The sequence below is a fragment of the Lithobates pipiens genome, unplaced genomic scaffold, assembly GCF_037356315.1.
Source record: "Lithobates pipiens isolate NorthernLeopardFrog02 unplaced genomic scaffold, aLitPip1_a1.2 Scaffold_19, whole genome shotgun sequence".
NCBI lineage: Eukaryota > Metazoa > Chordata > Amphibia > Anura > Ranidae > Lithobates > Lithobates pipiens.
The window spans coordinates 467469539-467494755 of NW_027507764.1; the positions used below are offsets into that span (position 1 = coordinate 467469539).

Consider the following 25217-nt stretch of genomic DNA (forward strand, 5'->3'; position numbering starts at 1 on the left):
AACCAACCAGCGTCACCTGTAACAGTTATATGGTGATCACTGGTGAAAGGGTTAACTAGGGGGCAATCAGGGGGCTTTATGCGGTAGTATATGGGGGTCCCTGGCGCTATAAAAAGCTGCGGCGAACCTAAATACCTACCTGCCTAACTAGTGTCACCTGTGACACTAATACAGCGATCAGAAAAACGATCGCTTATTAGGCTGGGTTCACACTGGAGCGATGCGGGAACGCCACGAATCCGCGGCGGGTTCCCGCATCGCATGCCTCCCGGCGGCAGTTCACACTGCCCTATGCGAACTGCTGGGAGTGTCAGTGAAATGTTAATGACACCCCCAGATCAGTTCGCATTTCGCAGTGCGATCTGCAAACTTGGATCGCATGGTGTGAACACCCATGCGATCCGATTCTGCTGCGGACCAAAAAAAGGGTCCCGTGCGGGTGCGACGCGAATTCAGCCATACTATCTGTATGGCTGAACTCGAATCGCACAGAGATCGGATGTGATTTGCACTGCAGTGCGGTGCGAATCACATCCGTTCTCATAAACCGCTGCAATGTGAACCCAGCCTTAGTGACACTGGCGACGGGGGGTGATCACGGGGTTAAACCTTTATTGGGGGGGTTAGGGGGGTACCTTAGAACTAAAGGGGGCTAACCCTAACTGCCCTAACAGTTATTACAGTCACAAATGACACCCGCCGGGTGATCAGGGGGTTAAACCTTTATTAGGTAATAAATGGCGGGTGCCCTGAAACTATAAAAAAAATAACTAACCAACCAGCGTCACCTGTAACAGTTATATGGTGATCACTGGTGAAAGGGTTAACTAGGGGGCAATCAGGGGGCTTTATGCGGTAGTATATGGGGGTCCCTGGCGCTATAAAAAGCTGCGGCGAACCTAAATACCTACCTGCCTAACTAGCGTCACCTGTGACACTAATACAGCAATCAGAAAAATGATCGCTTATTAGGCTGGGTTCACACTGGAGCGATGCGGGAACGCCACGAATCCGCGGCGGGTTCCCGCATCGCATGCCTCCCGGCGGCAGTTCACACTGCCCTATGCGAACTGCTGGGAGTGTCAGTGAAATGTTAATGACACCCTCAGATCAGTTTGCATATCGCAGTGTGATCTGCAAACTCGGATCGCATGGTGTGAACACCCATGCGATCCGATTCTGCTGCGGGCCAAAAAAAGGGTCCCGTGCGAATTTGCGGCGGGTGCGGCGGGTGCGATGCGAATTCAGCCTTACTATCTGTATGGCTGAACTCGAATCGCACAGAGATCGGATGTGATTTGCACTGCAGTGCGGTGCGAATCACATTCGTTCTCATAAACCGCTGCAATGTGAACCCAGCCTTAGTGACACTGGCGACGGGGGGTGATCACGGGGTTAAACCTTTATTGAGGGGGTTAGGGGGGTACATTAGAACTAAAGGGGGCTAACCCTAACTGCCCTAACAGTTATTACAGTCACAAATGACACCAATGCAAAAAAAAAAAAAATGACATTGGTGTCACTGTGACTGGGTGGCAGGTGTAATTGGGGGGGTGATCGGGGGGTGTGAGTGTGCCTGGCATGTTCTACTGTGTAGTGTCGTGTTGGTGCAACTCACTGATCCTCTCTCCTTGGTGTCGGAACGAAAAATACCGACACGGAGGAGAGATTACATCACTTCCTCTCCTGTGTTTACATTACAGGAGAGGAAGTGATGTCACGAACGATTTCTATTCGTCGGGAGCGATCGCAAGGGGGTGGCCATGAATGAATGGCCGCCCCCTCGTCCGGGATCGCTCCCGAACGAATACCGACCGCCGCAGGCACCGATCGGGCCCCCGACCCGTGGGAAGGCAGGGACGTACATGTACGCCCTTATGCCTGCCCGTGCCATTCTGTCGACGTACATCGTCGTGCGGCGGTCGGGAAGTGGTTAAAATTTGATCAGCAGCTGCAGCCAGTCAGTGAAAATTTTACTGAACTGTATATTCTGACATGGAAGGTCTCCACTGTCAGAATACAATAGCACAGCGGGGAGGATTCCCCCATCCTTGAGTGTGGGGATGGGGAACCTGTTTTTTTGTTTTTTGTTTTTGTTTTTGTTTTTTCGATTAGCCCTCTGGCTGATCCAAAAAAAAAAAAAGAATTATCTATGGCCAGCTTAACCCTTTTGTCTTGTTTTTATTGTAACTGTTCTGTCACCCTTTATTTTGTAAAGTGTTGTGCAAACTGTTGGTGCTATATAGATCCTTTTTAATAATATTCATTATTTAGCATGCATCATAAGTTATAAAAAAATGTATACAGGTCATGAATTTGACATCACAGTGTTAATAATGTTGAAAAACATTGAAATTGTCCAATGTTCCTAGATGTGCTCAATTTGTCTTTTGCAAATCCATTAGCAAGAATCAGTCCTTTCCTGGACATTAGAATTTTGCACATTAAGGGGGTTCTGATAACTTTAGACCCCTTTCACACTGGGGCACTTTTCAGGCGTTTTAGCGCTAATAATAGCGCCTGTAAAGCGCCTCTCAAGCGTGCTTGCAGGATGTGAAAAAAGGTCCTGCAAGTAGCATCTTTATATACACCGCTCTTCCACCGCCCCCCGCCCAAAGCGCCTGCAAAGCACTTTACTGCTAACGCCCGCACCGCCCCAGTGTGAAAGGGGGTCTGAAAGCTGGCCATACAATAGCAGAATTTTATTCCAAATTATTTTTATTTTTATAAGAATTTTTGTTAGTGGGCAATGTTTTATTTTTTAACCACAGTGACAAGAAAATTCGAAGGAGCAGGATGTAAATCTTTCAAATGAATGAATTTCTAACAGCGAATGCGGTTTTTGTTCTGGAAATTACATTCATTCCAAAATTGAATGTTAAAAGCAAACAATATTTTGAGGTACTTTCGACTAACATTCATCCAGTCATTGAATGTACAAAGAATTATCATTGTTTGTACACATGTTTTAGTAGTGTATTGTCAGCTTGAAAACAAATAGATTTTTTTCAACCTTCCTTCACACAACATTCATATACACCATGTCATGGAATCTCATTATTACTGCCTGTTTGGCACTGCTCCATGGTGTTATGAAATGAATAACTGCAAAGGATCTCACAGCTGTTGGAGTCCTTAAAGCAGCAATACCAGTCCCACAAATTTCTTTGAAGTCATAACTGATCTGTACACATGAATGTGACTGCATGGAGTTTGTATATTGTCTTTCTGTTTCTGCAGATTTTCAGTTTTCTTCCACTATATATATATATATAACAAAATATACTAGGAGGTTCTTCTGCATCTAAATAAACTCTCACTGTTATATGTGACTGTAAGCTGCTTTGCAGTAGAGACTGGTGTCAATAAGCAGAGCTGTGTAATCAATGCTAAGTAAAAAAGTAAAATAGACTCTTCTAAAATATTTAAGATTATGTGATATCACCCTGTGCATAGTTTTACAACAATCATATTGGACAAAAAATGGGTTCACTAAGGGCAAATTGGCTGTTCACTTTGCAGAGGAATTCTCCCCAGAGCTTAGTAAATTAAGTGAATCTCTACTGACTTCAATTCACCAACCGTGTGCAAGTAAAACAGCAGTTTTTTTTCCCTTGCACGCGACAGGGTATTTTATGCAAAGTGAAACTGCACCACATTCTCTTAGCCCTGGGGCAAATTCCCTTGCAAAGTGCAATTTACTTTGCAAAAGTGAGCAGTCTTATTTGCCTTTAGAAAATTAGCCCCAAAGAGTGCAGTGTGGCTGTGTGAAGACATATATGACGGTTTTTTTCTGTGTTCTAATTTTCTTTGCCTTAAAGTAGTTGTAAAGACAGAATGTTTTTTTTTTTTATCTTAATGCATTCTATGCATTAAGATAAAAAAACATCTGTGTGCAGTAGCCCCCCTCAGCCCCCCTAATACTTACCTGAGGTCTCTCTCTGTCTAGCGATGTTAACATGTGTCTCAGCCATTTTTGAATGGCTGATACACCGCAGTGGGGCCATTAGCTCCCGCTGCTGTCAATCAAAGTCAGCTAGCCAATCAGGGGAGAGAGGAAGCGGGGCTGGGTCAAGGGGCTCTGTATCTGAATGGGCACAGGGAGCTGTGACTCAGGTCAGGTGACTCCATAGCAAGCTGCTTGCTGTGGTGGCACTGAATAAGAGAGAGGGGCCAGGATCACAGCAGAGGGACCCGAGAAGAGCAAGATGTAGGCTGTTCTGTGCAAATCCACTGCAACAGAGCAGGTAAGGATAACATATTTGTTCTTTTTGTAGGGAAAAAAAAATAGACTTTACAATTACTTTAAGAATAAGCAGTGTACCAATGTACAATCTCTCATTTTATCATGTATAAAGCATGTTCCATAGGAAATCTCTGCTCAAGAAAGAAAAGGTTTCCATGGGTGTATAAGTAAATCTCTGCTTTCACTTCCACTGAAGTGCATCCTAAAGCCTCCTACACACTCCCCACTTTTGGATCCAGCTCAGCTACTTTCATTATTTTTACGTCGGGTCAGGATAGAGATAAGCGCAGTGTTGATTAAATCATAATATGTTTATTTTTATACTGGGATTTATACCTATGGTGCCAGGTCTTGTTTTGACTGGATAAAGATGTAGGAGTAGAGTACATTAGCTGACATAAAAGAACATTCCAATCAAAATGGAAAATCAAGCCAGCATACAGAGGGTAGTGCCTACTTGGTCAATACTTCAGTTTTTTCCTCATTGCTGTAGTGCTCAATATCATCCTACTACCTTTTGTTAGTTGTCCGATGACTTGAGAACCCCTACATGTGGGGAGAAGACCTATTCCCAAACACTTCCACTGCAGGTTCATGGCTAACTTTTCCAAACAAAAAGCATAGTAAAAAAAATTCAGGTACAAAGAAGTGTCTCAAAGTCACCAGTCAAACTCATTCTTGCTTAGAATGTGATTGGTGATATATGAAGCAAAAAGAGGACATTACACGATGTAGGCTTAAGGAAGGGAGGTTCAGGAAGTACACTCATAGTGACAATTTGAGTTGCTCTCTGGATTCTGACAACACAAAACTCAAATAATGAGAAATTAGGTGAACTGGATTGTGTAAAAAGTTTACTGATTGCCTTTATTTGCCTGAAATTGGTGTTTAAGACCTAAATTATCCAAGTTTTTTCATTAAGGACTGGCCTTTTTTGTCTTCCATCCACTAAACAGATTCAAGTCTGCCCTGAAAGTGTGAATCCGATTGGCTGTGAAGAGGGAATAACCCTAATCTTAGAATGTAATCGTTGCTATAGCAGTCCCTAAATATTTGGTCTGTTGGTTGACATGACCATTTTATTTAAAGACTAAAGCCCCATACACACTATCAGATTTTCTGCTGATTATTTCCTTCAGATTTACCAAACCCATATAATATGAGGTCAAACCTTAGGAGTTTCAATGTGTATGCAATCATGCAGGCCCTTGCACTACATGGTTTTGGTAAGTCTGAAGACAAAAATCTGCTGAAAATCTGATAGACTAAAACTAAGCAGGAAAATGCAGGAATGTACAAAGTACATATAATCTGGAACTGCAAGCAAAACCTTCCTAATTATAAGTATATATTTTGTGGAAGCTGCTTAGAACTTGTATATTTTATTTCCCAATTTATGTTTTAGCATAAAGATTTCAAAATTCACTTTGACATTAATGCATGTGAATCTTTTATATAGCTTGTTAGCTATCTTCTCAAACATTACATAGTAGTAGTAGCATCACTTCATATCATAAAAGCCTCTTAAAGCGATCCACCTACTTTAGTGTGAGAAAGCTATGCTGACTTGTAAGTTTAAGTCTTCCTTAGTATCAGCAATTTAACACTCACCAGTCAAGATCCTTTAATAAACTTTTTTTGTAGAACCACTGACACTCAGACACAGACTCAGATTTCATGCTGGTGTGCTTAGTCATTGACCACAATTCAGTGACTAAGTGCACTAGAGGTTCTACAGTAAAGTTTATGAAGGAGCATTGATAGGAGAGTGCGACTGAAAAGTTTACTCACTAGTAGCAGCACTCCCTCTTGCTCTATTCCCTTGTTCACAGAATTTTTTTTAGATGATAGAAAGATGTCAGACATACAGTAGATGAGTATGGAATTCATCTGAATAACCCCAGAAGGCAGTTAGCTGGGGTGTCTCATTGTTTAGATTACATACTGTAGCTATGCTTATCTTTATTATCTATGTTTATCTTTATGACCTCGTAATATTAACCTAGATGATGTCTTCTGTGACTTTATTTTTCCTATTTTTGACAGAAGAATTAATATTTCCCATAATAAAGATTGCAGTGTTTTTTTTGCTAAAAATAAAGTAAATTTTATAGCATTCCTTATACACAACTTATTGTAGAAACACTTCCTGCAACCTCCAACATGTACACAGTTTGCCCTCTCAGCATTAGAACACCTGGAGACACTGGCTAGAAGAGAAAGGCAAACTATCACAATACTTTGCTAGCAATTCAGCTATAACATGATCGAGAGTGGCTAAACTACAGGTTTACAGAGCAATAATCCAGCAATAAAAATGCCCAAGTTGTGCAGGGTAGCAGCAAGGACTTAGATGACCTCAACATGTAGGCAGGGCAGCAGTCGGTAACCATTTACCACGTATGTAACAAATTACAGATGGTTGAGAAAACGTGTGGGTGGCGGCATGTGCTACCCTAGGCTACTGCTAGTGTTGCCTATGCAGAATTCAACCCTGCTCATAAAGTGCTCATAAAGTGCACTAAATAATGGTATATGTACCTTGGTCCTACTGTTGGCTGTTGGCTTAGTCTTGGCGGCATCATATGCATGTACAATCCATAAATTACTCAGAAAGAAGAGAACACCCCCCCCTGCCCATGTTAGGTACTGATGGCTGGAAGGTGGGCAGTCCTGTGGAATTAAAATAAAAAAAAGCACTACTGGTAATACTTCTCAGTGCTTTTTACCGCCATTTTGATATAAGTTTCAGTATTGATGAATATGGTCCACACATGGCTCAGTAAAGCATACAAAGATACAAGTGCACTGCCTCATTCAGAAAGGATAGCCATAAACACTTATATTTCTCTTGTTCAGCCTTCAAAACAGTGTGGATGGAGGAATCACGTTTGCAAGCTATTTTTTTCGTGCAGATGCTACACCCACAGTGCTCTGAATACTTGAACAGTCACTGCTTAGAATGTAGTTAGTGCTTGGCCAACAATTTTCCACTCAGCTCAGTAGACTTTTTGGCCACATTTTCTTGTGCTCTCCTGTGACCCAGAATCAGCATGTCATAGAGTCACTCCAGGCTCTGGAAGGATCCTAACTATATTGTCTGGATCCCCCCAGCCACCTGATTGGCAGATGGCTCCGATGCTCAGTACATGGCTAAGAGCCAAAACCAACTGTGCCCACCCCTTCTCCAGTCCTGGCACTCTAGTGAGTGCTGGAGATGCAGAGCAGAAAACAGTGACTGACAGTTACGGCTCTCTATTCAGAGCTGTCTAAAACCTGAGCCACCAGTGGTCATATGATCGCTCAGTTCTTGGTCTTAGAGCCAGCGGAGGGACTTCGGCAGCACAGATATTAGTTTTTTTAGGAACCCCAACATCTCCTTTAAAGCAGACGTAAAATCCATCCATAAAACAGTTTCATATTCTTGACGGAAATGTATCACTCCCATTGGTTGTGCTCTCAACCAAACTGTCAGCCCCTCCAATAGCTGGTGTCATAACTAATCACATGTGCAGCATCATGGCAGTTGTAGATTAAACAGAGGCAAAGATGGTAGCTTCCTTTGCTGAAAACGATAGGGGGGTTTACATATACTTTCAATCAACTTTTGTTGAGCTGGCACTGACAGGGCCACCCCCACTCAGAATTGGAGCAAAATTTAAGCTATGTATGGCTAGCTTTAGGCAGCTCAGAAAGCAATAATGGTAAGCAACGTATAATAACAATGCCAGCCAATCAAAAGTATTATTTTAGTAAGCTTACTGATTGTCATAGTTAATGAGCTTGATCATTGCTCTTTTCACTTTCTTATTAATCAGTCCTAAACATCACTGTTTAATCAATATGCAAGTAGATTCAACAACGTTGTTGCACTCCTATTAGCATATTTTACATAATTACATTACATTATACTTAAGACTATGCATATAAAGGAAACATAGAAGTGCAATTAGTATGGAATTGATTGCATTATAAAGAAAAAGGGGCTTTGTAGTGGTGTTTAGTACGGTGTAAGGGTGTGAATTTTATTAACACAGAGGTGTAGTTGTCAGCTATGGGGGTTATTCAAACACTTGCCTGCCAATGTTTGCTCAATGCAGTCAGGATGGCTGCACTTTCTGGGTCAACATTGTCTAAAACGTTCCTCTAAACTTCATAACAGAAAACACTGTGGGATATTTCACATGCAATTTTACAGAGGTGAGTTAAACTCCTAACTTTTCCTGTGGGAATAATATACAATGATGTTTATTTTAAATAAGCGCAGTACTGTGGGAGAGGCTTATTAATTTTTCTGTGCAAAGCCTTACTTTTGTTATATTATGTGATCTTCATACTATTTTATAGAACATCAAAGCAGTTTTGTTGCATATATAACATGTCTAAAGCCCCATACACACTATCAGATTTTCTGCAGAGTTTTTTCCTTCGGATTTACCAAAACCATATAATATGAGGTCAAACCTTAGGGGTTTCAATTTGCATGCAATCGGGCAGGCCCTTGCACTACATGGTTTTGGTAAATCCGAAGGAAAAAATGTGCAGAAAATCTGATAGTGTGTATGGGTCTTTACATGTCTTTGTACCTCCTCAACTGGGAGCGAGAATGTATGATAGCGCAAAACATGCTGCTAGTTAATTAGAAATATATGATACAGAATTCCATTTTACTGGCCTGCATCCACACAAAAATATAGTAAATGCTAATTTTAATGTACAGTTTATGTTGGTCATTTTGTGAATTCTCCTCTTTAATTTGCTGTACGGATCAGACTCAGAAATTAGAAAAAGTGACAAAAAGGGTATGAAAAAAAAGTTGATTTACCTTGGTTTGCACATGCGGGTGTTTGTTTAAGATTAACCTAAAAAATAGTGCTTTTTTGAAATACACCCAGGAGATTTTTTAAGTTGCCCAACCCTTCTATTGAGAATATGAAGCAGGAAAGGATAGGAACTTTGGCCAGGTTTTTCTTGCTGTGTACAAACAATCTTATCAGCACTACAAGTGAAAGAGGTTTTCAAAAAATTAGTCAAAGTGTAGGTCCAGAGCAAGCACCTCTTTAATCTTGTTGCAAAGAGTAGACCACCACCACTGGGAGCCCAGAACCACACTGGCCTTTCTGCCCCCTTCAGATCGGGGAAACCAAAATTGAAATGTAAACAAAGAAGAAGGTGCACCGTAGAAAAAGTGCATGTAACATGATGCAGTCCCAATGCTGTAAAAGCGGCCACCCAACAGGGTGCAGCTTATACTTTTCAAGGGTGATGTCCTCTTCCTCAGAGCTAACCAAAGCCCCCTTGCTGCAGTATTTATTAACTGCACTTCACCAACAGAAAAAGAAGCGATATTTTGAGGCCACTAACGACCCCTTCTTCAGGCAGACACACCTTCATGCTCTGACGCACAGGGTGTCATCTGGACAGAAAGTGAGGGTGTACTTGGAAGATATAGACAGCTATGAAAACCTCAAAAGGATGGAGGTAGAAGGTGCTGGATCCAAAATTGGATTGGTTTCTCAGTGTAAAGGTAAGTCTCTACTGTAGGATACAAGGTCTGCCTATGCAGCTTTCAAAGGGGTCTCATGGATGTTTCAGGGGAACTCTGAAAAGTGTAGAGAAAATAAGAGTACCACAGGTTATAGAGTCCAAGAGTACTTACTTATTTTATCCTAGAAGTATAAAGACAATAAGAAACCAGTTGCTGAAGCATACTTTTGAATTTTAATGTAAAAGCATTTGAACCTAACAGGCTCTGGTGTGGATTTAACACAATAGGCGCTATTGTTCATGTTTTTAAGTAGAAGCCCCAATTTGTCGAAAAAAATAATTTTCTGTATTACCATTACCTATTTTTTTTCTTTTCATACCCATGTCTTGGCAGTGCAGCACTCAGATGTGTAATTGAATGCCTTGCCTAAGCCGCAAAGCTTACCCAGCTGATTTCCCTTCCAAAACATTATGTTTAATCATTTTTAGTTAGTCTTCAGAAAAGGAAAGGGAAAAGTGCACTACAAATGCTTGTATACTTTAAAGGGAACCTGTAGTAAGCAAAAGACGTTAGTTGCCATTGCGGACCCCCTTCTAATGTTTGGTTCCAGCCTGGCTTTGACTTTGATACTTACCTGGAGCATACAGATTAGGAAATTAACATGACATCCAAAAACTGGACCATTACCTCAATACCATGTGCTTTCTACTTGAACTCTGCAATTTTTATGAAGTTAATTAGTCATGTCAATAGAAGTCTATAGGGATGATTTTTGCAGTGATTATTTTTTTTTCCCCCATAAAATAGTGATTCATAAAATAGAGACTAGAGCATAAAGTGCATGAAGCTTTGACATAAAGCTAGCCATACATGGCCCAGTTTCTGCCAAGCCCTGATGAACTGGCTAAATTCGAGCTGTTGGTGGTCCCCTGGGCACTACCTGGCAACAACACTTTTCAAAATCAACTGGGCTAGGTGGAGAATTATCCTTCAAACAGTGACTGCACCCTATCCGATGCAGTCACTGGGTATGCAGGCAGCCACTTGTACTGTGGGTATCTGAATACAATAGCCGACATTACAGATTCCTCCATCCAAGCTGCTTAGCATTGATGCAGTACTCATGTTATTGATTTTCTCTTGTTCAGTCTGAGAGAAATATAGAAGTTTATAGCTAGCTTAAAGATAGTAATATATTCCAGGCACAGTTTTAGGAAAAGCTGAATCTGGGAAAGGGCAAAGAGATAGTTGTTATTAACACATTACACTTACCAATTACTGCCATTTCAGGTCCTATTTCCTAGATATAGCTCTGGTATGATACTTTTTATTGGGTTACTGATATACTGATTGTATATGCTGTATTTTAGTGAATATTATTATATGATTAATACACTTTAAAGGAAGCCTGTACTGGCTGCTATTCCTGACTACACTTCATGAAAATATTAGTTGCCTACCTGTTATGCTAATGCAGTGTCTTCAACATTTTCTGAGTCACTGATCTAGAGCATGTACACAGAGCAGGTCAGACTAATTTCACTTTCTGCATATTTGTTCTAGATCAGTGCCTAAGGAAGTGATGAAGTTGGGGCAACCAGGCACTTTCCATTTTCAGAAGAAGGTCATCCATGTCAGAGTACTCATTTCTCTCAGTACAGTTTCTTTTACAGCACCATTGCATTATGAATGAATCCATTTCCCTTGGATTCTGATCAGCTCCTGAAATGACAATGCCGCAGCTCTCCCTGGGATTAGATGAGGCAGTGGGAGGTTTATTGATATTTGCATTTCATGGCCAAGCAGTTTGAAGGGATTATCTCCTTTCAGTGAGTGAAACCTGGCTTTATGTTGAGTGAAACCTTTGCTTTAATAGCAGTCTTCTTATAACATTCTCTATTAATTCAGTTTACTTTCCTGGAGGCATTCTTCACATATGGAAATTTTTGTGGTTACCAGAAAAGGAAGTTTTATGTTTTTTTTACAGGAATGTCGGGGATTGTTTGTTTGGAGCAAAGCTTTGAAAAATAACATTTCTGAGTTAATGGTGCCCCCCGAATGAAGCATTTCTGGGAGTTCAGCCTATCTGCTCAGCCCTTCACTTCTTCATCCAAGCATCACTGTAGGACACCAGTCCACCCTATTTTTCAGTAATCGGGGGAGCTGAGAACCCTGAGTGTCGTACAGGAGAGCTATTCACAAACTCAACCACTGCAGACCCTTTGTTTTTCTCATTTACTGAAGTAAATAAAATATCAGAATTAAGAAGTTTCTCACAGCCACTAGTCCGACTAATCTTTAAAGCCCAACTTTAGCCATTTTTTTTCAAAAGGCTTAGATCCTCTATAATGTCTTAAAGAGTTAGTTCAGCTTGACAATAAAATTGCACTCCAGTGTCCCCAGTACAAAACACTGGTTTGATAAATGAAGGTACTTTTTAAATGTCAAAACTGTAGGCTGTTCGTAGTCTCATAAGCCTTTCTCAAAAAAAGTAGGTGATCTCATCTTGTCCTGTCTAGATGGCAGGATGGGGCGATCATTGCAGTCATACTCCCAGCACTTTAGGACTTGGTATGGCTTGTTGAAGTTCAACATGAGCAAAGTGCCCCTTCTTTATTGAACAATGCAGATAGATCGCACTGTGCATGCATGGGACTCAAACAAGCCTGAGCACTTATACCTGCAATGCTGGATTTGCCCTGTGACAGTCTTCCTGTCCTGACATGTAGACAGGATGGGAGGGGGGGCGCTGCATTTATTAAACCTAAGAAATATTTTGAAATATAGGGGCTCCATAGTGCATGGGTGATTTTATTGTAAACATGAACTAATCCTTTATTTTTGCTCTCTGTGTCCCCATTTGGGGGATTTCTATTTCAGAGGTGTAAGAAGAGAGCTCTTTTCTATGGGGGCACATACAGCCTTCAAATTTGACAGAGAAAAATCATGTCAATGGGACACAGAAAGTATTTAACTGTGGCAGTTCTAACCCTTCCCCATGTAGGCAGGTACAGTCTGCTTCCTCCACTGTAGGTGGGCTCGGGTTCTCTGTGGTTCCCTTGTTCCTGGAGGCAGCGTTCCAGCTGGCTACGATGCATCCAGGTGACCCCTGGCAGCCACCTTTGGGTTAGCAGATTGCTTATAAGTCCCTGCCCCTGGTTTTGGTGCACATTCACATGTGGGTGCTGTAGGGACAGGTCACCCATCCAAGGTTCCAGATGAGAAGGGAAAGCTTAGGGCTCCCAATCTCCTTGGACATCTTCCTATTTGGGTAAGAGACAGCCAGATCGCATTTTTCATCTCCAGACAGACGCTGTCAGTTTGGCTGATATCTACTCCGCTACATGCTGTTGTCATTTGTGAGTGAGTGTTCCCAGTTGGGCTTTGTACCACCGTGTTTGTGGTGAACTGTTTTGCCTTTACTACAATACAAGTTCTACTAATTGCACTTGGACTGTGTGCGTATTATTGCTTCTGCACCATGCTGCACCCATCCACACCCACACAATGTAAAATGAAAAGTTTTGGTTGGCCAAGTAGTTGGAGCTGTCAAGTTAAAGTAGCCAACTTTAACTTTTTATTTTTATTTTGGCAGAAGGGCCATGTAACATTTTATACCTGAAAGTGGAAATTGTAATGGAAATGCTTTGTTTTGCATTTTATTGCCTGGCATTCACTACAGATTAAATGTCAAGGAACATTAGTAAGTGACAAATTAGATCTGACATGCAGAAAAATAGAGATTTGATGGTACATTTGGTCATTATGAAAAAAACAAAAACCAAGGAACAGTCTTGCAACTCATGCCATAAACTTGAATCGCAGTGATGAGGGTGCTGTGTATGCCACATACAAACTTATTTATAACTCAAGGGCCACTTGAACCTCACCACAAGCCCATGATCTTTTTCACATTCTGCTTGCCAGCACAAGAAATAATACAATGAATGGTGCAGCTGCTGACCCCAGCCTATTTTTAACGTTCACTATTTTAGGATGACGAATCATTGATTTTATTATTGATGTGCCAACTGATGTTCACTTACTCCCCACTGCACACATTCTCTGGACATTTGCTACCCTGCTAATGAGAATTTTATCCTTACACCAAGAACTGGGAGAGTTTAAAACTTCCACAAATGTGCAGGGTTAGAAAAAAATAGGCAATAAATGTGCCTAGACTTTGCCAAATGTGTTCTGTAGGCTGTATGCAGAAAAACCAGTTCCGTTCAGGTAATGACTAAAAGATCAGTTTGCGATTTCTGAAAATGTCTGATCCTGACTGCGGCAAAAAAAAAAAAATGTGCAAGGAACTTATTCTCTAAGAAAGTAAATTTACCTATGTGACTTTGCGTTCTAGTGTAGCATATTGAAGGCATGTTCCTGAAGTATTTGTGCTGCCGGCAGCACTGTGAGTATTGTATCTCATATGTGTCCAGTTTTACAAGACTGACCTGTCTGCCCCGAGGGCCTCCCCACCTTCTCTCACTGAGATTATGAGAAAAATGTAATTAAATCCTCCTGTATTATCCTTCATAAGCTCATGCTCTGTTATTTGACAGGGCTTTTAGCAGAAATTACAGCTTTAAAACAAAATCAAATAGACCCATCATGTCTTTATGTATCTTTATTTTTCTAGACAAAAGTTAATTACAAGGGATCTTTATTACAGTACCGACTACCACTGTCTGTACAGGTATTTTACCTTAAAAAAGACAAATACAATCAAAGAACAAGTTCCATTAAATAAAGCGCTTCAAACAACATTCACTTTTTAAAACCTTTTACCCGAGGCAGTGAGAAGATTTTGGAGCAGATTTTGTGGTTCTGGGGAGAGGGGTGTAATTTCTAAGCATGAATGACTTCCCATGAAGTAATCTAGATAAAAGACATTGGTTTCTCCACTCTAGTCTGAAATGTCTGCCAATGTTAAAGCTAAACCCCAGGTATGATATTTATTGCATACTTACATGGGTCCAGCTTGGACCCATGTAAGTATGCATGTTTCTTACCTAAGGGACTGTTAGAGAAACTGACAATCACTGTAGTAGCCAGCTCTACTACAGTGATAGCCACGATCTTCTGGGTCCTGTGTTGAGTAGCTTCACCTCTGCACACATAGTTACATAGTTACACATAGTTAGTCTGTTTGAAAAAAGACACAGGTCCATCTAGTTCAACCCATAAAAAGGGGAAAAATAACAACATCATTTTATTTTTACAATCCTATATAAATAATCCCATACCCACAGTTGATCCAGAGGAAGGAAAAAAAAAGAGCAAAGCATGATCCAATTTGCTCCAGCAGGGGAAAAAATCCTTCCTGATTCTGCAAGAGGCAATTAGATGTTCCCTGGATCAACTCTACCTCTAAATGTTAGTATCCAGTTATATTATGAACATTATATACATTTAGGAAAGAATCCAGGCCTTAAAAAAAAAAAAAAAACAATCTACTGAGATGGATAGAACCACCTCTGGAGGGTGTCTATTCCACATTTTCACAGCTCTTACTTTGAATAAACCTTTCCGTGTTTTGAGATTAAATCTCCTTTCCTCCAGACATAAAGTGTGTCTCCTTATCCTCTGTGATGGCCTTACAATGAATAACTCTACACCAAGTTCACTATATGGACCACTTATGTATTTGTACACGTTGCTCATATTCCTCCTTAATCTCCTCTTCTCAAGAGAGAATCAATTCAGTTCCTCTAATCTTTCCTCATAGCTGAGCTCCTCCATGCCTCTTATCAGTTTGGTTGCCCTTCTCTACAATTTCTCCAGTTCCTCGATATCCTATTTGTGAACTGGCCTTACACTGGTCACACTCACCTCAGCAAGTCCCTTGCTTGGCACCATCACCAATCACAGTACACCTTGGAAATTTTTCAATAAATGCAAGGCATTTTTTGATTGGATGAGGTGTAAAATAAAAAGGCAGTGATGTCATGATCATCATCTCTAATTAGAACGCTTTGTGTTTATTGAGAAATATACAAGGACTTTTGTGAATGCTGTCAGTGCTGTGAGAGCAATCCCCTGTGGTCAGTGTGCAGAGAGGAAGCCGCTAAGTAGAGAACCCAGAGGATCACTGCTGTCACTGTAGTAGTGCAGATTACTGAAATTCAGTTTTAAATAGTACAATGTACTCCATAACACAAGTGGACAGTGCTCATCTCCTAACACTTTATAATAAAAATTGGTATCGTGTTCATTGCATATCCAGCCAAACTCATACTCTGTAATACAACAGACACTTTGCCAGAATTAGCAAAGTACTGCACCTTCCTGAGTGCAAAAAAATACAATATGCTATGTAAAATGAGGATAAAACGGCATTTTGGGGGAAATTGTCAGGACTGAAATATGGGAGCTGTTATTGCTGAGTTGTTTTTCAAGGTTAATGCTGCTGTTTGTGATATTACCCTAATGTGAAGTCTGAATTTCTAACCTGCACACTTGTCACAGGCAGGCCATTCATTATACATTTTTTCATTCATCCGGTGGGTTGAATTAAAATAAAAAGGTACTGACTTCAGCAGTGCTATTCCCAACAGTGCTATTCCCCCACTCACAGAATACAATGATTAGTGTTGCTGGCTATAGCCAGGAAATACTGATCATTTGGGGAAAAAAACAACAGGTTGGTTGTACACAAGTCGATCGATAGATCAATACACGTTGATCAATACCTCATACATGGACCAAATTTGACCAGTCCCTGCTGAACCGAACAAATTTCAATCCATGTATGGCTGTCTTAAGTAGTGCATTAAAAATCTGTATAACCAGCACTTAACTCCATGTCAGAGGACCCCAATGACAAGAGGCAGGCATATCAGTCTTGAAAACAGATATGTTTATTTTTCCTAGAATTGTATGCCCAACACATTTCAGGACAATTACAGTGACCCCTGCATCAGGGCTGTTTGTATGGAACCTTTGTTCCTGAGGCAAGGTAAATTAATTCAAAAACCATCATACAAAGTACATTTTCTAGGTAAGATTTATACAAAAGATTTAAGCTGGCCATAGACGGTTTGAATCTCAGCTGGATCAGCGAGGACTGGCCAAGATTGGAACCATGTATGGGAGGCTGATTGTACCTAAGTTGATCAATCAACTTGCAAATAACCAGCTTGTTTTTTCATGCTATTATTGCCATTGGCTGTAGCCTCTAGGAACAATCACTGTGTGTTCTACGGTCTGGGATGGCTTTCGCTGACCTCTTGCCTGGAGAACACAATAGCACAGTGGGAGGGATTCCTCCCTCAATACTGACTGTGTTATTGGGGGAATCAATCAATTTTTCCCACTGCAACCCTTCGCAGGAAAGAAAATGGCACCGTCTATTGCTGGCTTCAGACCATGAAATTTCAGCTTATTAGCAACAGTGACAGGCAAAAAAGTAATTTGGTAGTAAGCATGGATGATAGTTTTGGAGTTGAAAACGGTAGCTTCCATGTTTATATCCTTACACCTTTCCCTTAAATACTGTGTACTTTAAGTTTTTAAATGCTGTCACTACTACTGTATGTAAATTCACTTACTTTTTTGTTGCTCTTTTAATAATTGCCATTGTATGATATGCATTAAAATATGCCTGTTTGTAGATGTTATTGTGCAATAAAATAATATTTCTGGTAAGTAAAAATTTACTTGGCTTGAAAATCCCATGTAATAATATTCTGAAAGACATAGGGGGTTATTTACGAAAGGCAAATCCACCTTGCACTACAAGTGCAAACTACAAGTGCAAAGTGCACTTGGAAGTGCAGTCGCTGTAAATCTGAGAGGTAGATCTGAAATGAGGGGAAGCTCTGCTGATTTTATCATCCAATCATGTGCAAGCTAAAATGCTGCTTTTTTTTTTTTTTACATGTCTCCCTCGGATCTACAGCGACTGCACTTCCAAGTGCACTTTCAGTGCAATTTCAAGTGAGCTTTGCACTTGTAGTTTACACTTGTAATGCAAAGGGAATTTGCCTTTCGTAAATAACCCCCTATGTCATAAAACATTGCCCGAGATCAGTTTCAATAAAACTAGAAGCCTTCATTGAAAAAAAGAAAACTCTTAAAATTTGGAAGACTGAGTGAATCTGGTTTTGGTGATGATGACACTGTGAATGGAGCATAAGAATATATATTTCCTTATTGCTCTTATTAGGGTCATTGGAGAAACCAACCTTACACTAGACATTGCAAAGAATTAAGACTGTTACAAAGCTTTGCAGCTTTTTTTTCTATAAGCATTCTACTGTAAACCAGTTTCCCATGCTTCTGTCTACATTCACATGGGTTTATTTTATTTAAATGCAGGAGAATTGATCTGGGAACAAACTTTATACTTCCCAGATCATTTTCTCCTACAATTAAATGTACCTTCGTCTACATGTGTTCAGAGTATCTAGTCCGCCCCTGGGCATACAGAATTCCATCTTCTCTAAATGCAGTTAGACCGAATGCACCTAAACTCAAGTTAACACATAATGAGACCTATACAATTTAAATCATTATGTGTACTTATACGTGTTTAGAAATGTCACTTAAACACACACATGTATGTCATTGTCTATGAACAGGAATTTAAAAAAATTAGGACCAGTGCTTTACTACTCTATTTCCTTAGCATGTCATTTACAGAGAAGATTTGAGCCAAAAAATATAGTTTGTTCCTATTATTTAATGGAGCTTTTATTATCAATCAGCAATTAATCAGGATAATATAGTGGAGGGAGGAAAATAGACTGCATATAAGATGTGAATATTTATTGATTCTCATTTTGTAAATAGTACCCTTTGTCATCTCTTTATATACGACGGGTCTTCAAAAAGTTTCCGTACTTTTATATATATATGACTTAGTTTGAAAAAATGCAGAAACATTTTGAAGAACCCTGGTATTTAGAATGAAGAAAGGAACAGATGTATGTTCAGTCCAGTTTAACTTTAATTCATCGTGAGAATAAAAACAATAGCCAGGACATATTGAGGGATTTACTTATCCTCCTTCTATTCAGTTGGTCTTGTGGTTCACACATCCTGCCAGATAGGATAGCCAGGTCCAAGTCCTGCAGACTACACAACAGTTAAGAATGACAGTCGACCCTCAGTACTCATTATGTCCTACATACAATACTGTGGCAATGCTTCAAGTGGGGAAACTCCAAAATACTACAAATAAAAAAGGAGGGAGCAAATGCATAGTGCATTACCTTTAACACCAATCAATTTATTAAAAAGCCAAAAAATACAAACACGAGAAGATACAAAGCCCATCGAATTATAACTCCAGCATGGAGGATAACCTGGTGTCTGTGATTGAAAATCTGACTCATTTCGGGAGACAAGCCCCCTTCCTCAGTGCTAATCCACATTTTGAGGAAAGGGGCTTGTCTCCTGAAATGCGTCAACTTTTCAATCGCAGACATTGGGGGTCATTTACGAAAGGCAAATCCACTTTGCACTGCAAGTGCACTTGGAAGTGCAGTCACTCTAAATCTAAGGGGTAGCTCTGAAATGAGGGGAAGCTCTGCTGATTTTATCATCATCCAATCATGTGCGAGCTAAAATGCTGGTTTTTATTTTCCTTGCATGTCCCCCTCAGATCTACAGTGACTTTACTTCCAAGTGCACTTCACTTGCAGTGCAAAGTGGATTTTCCTTTAGTAAATAATCCCTATTATGTTATCCTCCATGCTGGAGTTATGATTTGATGGGCTTTTTATCTTCTCGTGAACAACAACCTGCCCAAGCCTATTACTGTAAACAAAACAAAAAAAAAAAACAGCTGTAAATTGATTAAGTATTTCCTCTGCTTCCACTGTCTGTAAGCATGTTTTCAGTATTGGACTGTCCAGAACCGTGAGCACTGGAAACTGATTTTAAAGATGACTCCAGGACAAACACATATACTGTCTAATTACAAGAGGCATATGTAGCATTAGATGAATTGTGTGTACTTTGTGTATTTATTTCAGAGCTGTTCAGTAATCTTGCATGAAAATATGTCTCTGTGCAGGAGCTTCCTGTGATAAAGACCAGTCACTAACGCTCTTTTTCCTTGTGCAGAGTGACTGGTCTAGTCTCTGCCCCTTCCTGTAGTTTTCTACAGTCAGCCTGTAGTGGGTGGGGCATGCTGGGTCCCTCCCACAGCTCTGCTGTCTACACAGGTTGTATACAGGATGTCACTGCTACTTTTACAGCGTAATACATGAACAAAGGCATTTGGTAATCACAAAGTAGATTTATATCATTTGCGGCTATTGGAGAATATATTTAAATAATGTTTTTTTTGTGGCTGGAGTTCAGCTTTAAGACAGATTTGAGTATTTATGATAGTTATAGATAAAAACACATTTTCTAATGAATTATGTTTTTTTATATCTGCCTGTTGGCCTGGATTTATGGTCATCACTGATTAATGCAAACAGCCAAATAGCACTCTATTAAAACTTAATTTGGGGTTTGGAAATTTAAGGAAGGGTGTTTTTTTTTTTTTTTTACCTGACTGACAGGACTCATCTACAATGATCCCAAACCCCCTCAGTATTCCAACGATGGATATTTCTCACTTAATTAGTTCTGCTTGCTTGTCTGATTCGGGTTAATGTTGCATGTCAAAACACTGCTTTGCAGAATGTCTCAGGTGCTGAAGTGCTGATCATGTAATGAATCCCGGCCAGCTCCTAGGTAGGCTACTCCCCACAACTTTTACCCATGTAACATAGATGAGATTCATTGGAATAGATTTATTTCACATCTATTAGATTCTTTATTTTATATTAGGTAATTAAAAAAAAAAAAACTTTTTTAACAGCTCCCTTACTTTTAAGTTAGTTTCCCATTGAGCACAATTTGTTATACGCCTTCCAGAGTGACAAGCAGCAAGGAGGCATGCAGAGAAAATTGTGGGTTTGTATGCAGAACATAATGGGATGGTCTGGGGCTCTGTGGGTTATGTATAGGCTGGAGTTTCTGCCAATCTTGACAGATGAGTGACAGCTCTGAAAGTTCGTGGGTTTCTGTAGTGTAAATGGTGATTATCAGTGCTGTCAATCAGTGTGTGGCCGACAGTATTTCATCTCAGATCACATCATCAAGCAACTGTTTTGCCCCAGAGTCCATCTAATGAAACTTACCCTTTACCATGACAGGGGTTGTGCACATTCATTAGATTGAGATTTATTCCATCAAAGAGTACAAAGTGCAGTGATGAACTGTCAGTTATACATATCAACCACCAAGGGATAACTGTTATATGTTCATCATTAATCATTAGTAGTCAGATTACTGATTTTGGATTGCTTGTTTGTATGCACATTCACATTGCTCTTTGAAACCTGTCATGAAGACATCAGATGTGGATAATAGGACAATTACTTACCCTCTTTAACTGCGTTTAGGAGAAAGGATTTCCTTTGTCAAGTTACCTTGTTATACCTTTGCATATCTTGAAGCAAAGACTGCACTGAGTTTAATACCTAGGCTACCACTGCTGACTGGTTTCTGAAAATGCTTTTTGCTTAGCTGTCTTTGCTATCAATATTTTAAAGAGGAATTCCAGATATGGATATTAAATACATAGTTTCCATACCTGGCTGATGCCCCTGGAAACTGGAAATCTCTGAAGCAGACACTACTACTCTAGTGATCTCCACTTGTTTTCCGGGTCCTGCGTCGATTACCTGCCCTACTGCATGGGACTGTAGGCCACACCCGCCCCCACCTATTCCCCAGATACAACCCACACATCAAACACCAAACCAAATTTATTTGGTAGAAATGGTCGCTGCACTTTATTGGTTTACCACATATTTATACAACCATATATAACTAAAACACTTTTATAATAACACCATAAATCACCACAAAATCTCTGCCCAGTTTTTGGAACTCGGGCAGCTTCACTGTAACAATGCCGAATATGTCTCCCCCGGATTCCGGGGTGACCCTACCACATAAGATGCCATGACAGGAAGCGAGGGAGGGAGTTCTTCTTTCTTCTTCCTGGACCGCTGCAGAGGACGTCCTGGACCCTCTGCAGCCTTTAAATAGCTTCCCCTGGGGAACCAGAACCTTCCCTGGATCCCCATTGGATAGCCCCCACCTGTACCTGAGCTAATTAAAGGGACAGCACCACCTACCCTTACCCATACCTAACTTAACCCCTTACTACCTAAAAGGGGAGCCAGGTGGCCCCAGTCCAGAGAAAGCGGGCCCCAATGCTTTTGCCCACTTTTAACATTCTGAACATAGGAGGTCAGTCCCATGGCTTGGACGATTGCTGGAGTAGCAGTGTCTACAAGCTCCCTGCTCTTTCTGTTGGACTGAATTTTGGTACAAGTATAATATTCATATTCACTGTATTCTGTGCAAAGAATATCATTTGACATGGGGAGAAAAAAGCCTAATAATATTTGTTTTTGCCCCATTCACACAGAACTGTATATGCAGTTTCACAGGATGATTAGCTATGAAAATTGTTTTGATAAATGCACCCCTTAAAGCTTTTTTATACGAAGCTTTTTTTATTGCTTAGTATAAATGGCAATATTTGCCAGGGTCCTATTGCAATTGCATATTTTTCAGTAAATTTTAACATAAAATAGCATCAAAACACTACAGGCCTAAACTTCATTGGTTGAGGAGGGCTGCAACTTATTATTGTTCTCTGCAAACTCTTTTGGAATAAGCCTATTAAGCTTAGTACACATGACGAGATTATCGGAAGAATGATCGTCCGTTTTTTTTTTTTTTTTTTCCCATGCTAGTCTCATGTCAAAAACGAAATAGCTTACTAAAGTATGAAAACTCTCGTATGACAGAATAAAACTTTGGAAGTGATGTTTTGTCTTGTATTTTCGGATGAATGGTGTATTACGGGGCTTTAGTGTAAATCTATCTATTGTGAAGATGTTCTAGGAATATTTTATCACTGAATATAAACAGAAAAATACATGGCTATGCTTTAGCTAACTTACATGGAGCTCCATCTATAAATGTGTAATCATACAGGTATGTTATGTTGTCTACCTATTGTAATGAGCGCAGTTTACACTTTGCTCTCCCAAGTGCTTTAGCTATTCCCTTAGCTAATCATCGCAGAAAACTATTTCTTGGTCTGGCCAGGAGATCATTTATGTCACATCTTAATTCATGTAAATTTATGCTGATATAATTGGGCATATTCAGGCATAAAATGACTTTTTATTAATTGCATTGCAGCCAAAAGATTGCCTCCAAATAGCAGAAGGGACATTCAGCATCATCTGGTCACAGCAGAGCCACCGTCACCTCTACAATGAAGTATTACTGTCTTGCACTTCTTTTCATGATGCTGGATATGGAGCTTCCAGCAAGCCACGCTTCAACGTTGAAAGCGGGAAGACTTAGAGGACGTCTGCCAGCAGACAGGAAGAATATCAGGCCGAATATTATTCTAGTTCTGACTGATGACCAGGATGTAGAGTTAGGTGAGGACCTTTTATACACAATATTTTGCCCATTCTATATAAATTGACATTGCTGTTTGTGTTGTGATCAAAGAAGTACAGGCTACATTGTAACCACCCTTGTTGTGTACTGGATTTCAGCACTACATTTGTGAACTGCATTACTGATACATGTTTTTCTTAAAATTTAGAGAGTTTTCTTTCTTTAGTACTTTAGAACAAGAGTAAAGCGACCCATACAGTGATCAAAATAAGCCTCTGCTCGAATTTTGATCAGTGTGTGGCTATCCTTGCCCTACAGAAGTCCATCAGGGTTTAAGTGACTTCTGTGGAGAGGATAAGTTGGAAATAGTTTTTCTTGATTAGTGGGGGGGTTTTTCCATTCAACCCGATGTGTGGCAACCACCCCCATTTATATCTATCTAGAGAAAGGCAGCCAAAAAAATTAACACTAAAAAACAAAGTACGCTGTCTAACAATTTTGCATTAAAAATAGAGGTGTAAGGCTCCATTCACACTTGTGCGACTCCAAAGTCATGCGATTTTCATTGTGACTTTGATGTAACTTTCATTGGTGTGACTTTGGCCTTTACTGTTGCACATCTGTCGCATTGATAACATTAAGATGCAAAATTCACGTGACTTTTTGAGAGTATACATTGCAGTCTATGGCACTCAAAGTTGAATCAAAGTAGGGCAGGGACCCTTTTAAAGTCTTTTGAATGGCTTTCATTTAAATAAATGGGCTACTACTTTGTGTGTCCAAAGGCGCACAAGTGTGAACGGAACCTTACCCCTACTTAATTACATCCTGATCAATCACATAGTTCTCACAGTCAGAAGTGTCCCAGACGGGTTAGACATTTGTGGACATCTCTGGAGAGAGATGGAGCTCAGATAAGTAATTAGGGGGTGCTGGGGAGGCTGCTACACATAGAAGGTTCTTTATCCTAATGCATAGAATGCATTAAGATAAAAAACCTTCCGCCTTTAAGGTAAAAAAACTCCCCATTATTTGCCCTACCTACCCGCATATATAAACACCTACCTCACTCCTCTCACTGCTCCAGCACTGTCCCTCACTGCAGCATCACTTCTCCTCTTCCTGGTCTCGTAGGGGACACTGAGAGCAGCGTGAACCATAGACTCCTGCTGCTGTCATACAAACTCCTGTGAGGAGGGTGCAGGGGTGTGACTGGCGCTGTGTGTGTCTATGGATCCCACCTTGAAATGTCCCATAACACGTAGCTTGCTAAGAAGGCACCCGAAGGAAAAGAAGCGAACAGTGCCAGTGGGGGGACTGCTGAAGAAGAGGTAAGAGACTGCTATGTGCAATATTTTTGTGCAAAGCAGGTAAGTATAACCTCTTTTTTTATTTTAAGAAAAATAAATAACTTTCATAATGGCTTCATAAACTTGTATGCATGGTTTTGCCGATCATGCAGGTTTGTCTCAATCGAAAGAGAAGGGGAAGGATGCAGTGATGTCAGCCACCACTAACTTTTATCTTGGGTTTCATTATTGATAATAGCTGAGTGCAGATTTGGTTTGGGATGGAGTTTTAAAGGCTAAGAGAACCAACAGTGATTCTCTCAAAGGGCTATATTACGTGCCCCTAGAGCAGGGATATGCAATTAGTGGACCTAGAGTATCCTTGTTTGAAGTTAGAACTGTGTTACGATTGTCCTTGAAGCTGGTATGGCACATAAATGGTTTATACATTAGCAAAGAATTTTATTTATTTCAGGTTCGTTGCAGGTGATGAACAAGACCAGAAAAATAATGGAGGAAGGAGGTGCGAATTTTATAAATGCCTTTGTGACCACTCCCATGTGTTGTCCCTCGCGCTCATCTATGCTGACTGGGAAATATGTCCACAACCACAATATTTATACCAACAATGAGAACTGCTCCTCTCCATCTTGGCAAGCTATACATGAACCTCGTACATTTGCAGTGTACCTCAATAATACAGGATACCGGACAGGTAATAGCATTGTGACAGCTATTCTATACAGGGCTTATAGAA

The 25217-nt window shown here is 40.3% G+C and overlaps 1 protein-coding gene across 2 annotated transcripts in view; it reads left to right on the forward strand.

Annotated features, from left to right (window-relative positions):
• Window positions 1–25217, forward strand: part of SULF1 (sulfatase 1) — a 193299-nt gene that overhangs the window by 80978 nt on the left and 87104 nt on the right. For both annotated transcript variants that reach the window (XM_077492844.1, XM_077492845.1), the window contains exons 3-4: window positions 22962–23209; window positions 24936–25175. In XM_077492844.1, the coding sequence (XP_077348970.1) occupies window positions 23038–23209; window positions 24936–25175 (412 nt within the window). In that variant the 5' untranslated portion in view covers window positions 22962–23037. The remainder of the gene's footprint in view (window positions 1–22961; window positions 23210–24935; window positions 25176–25217) is intronic.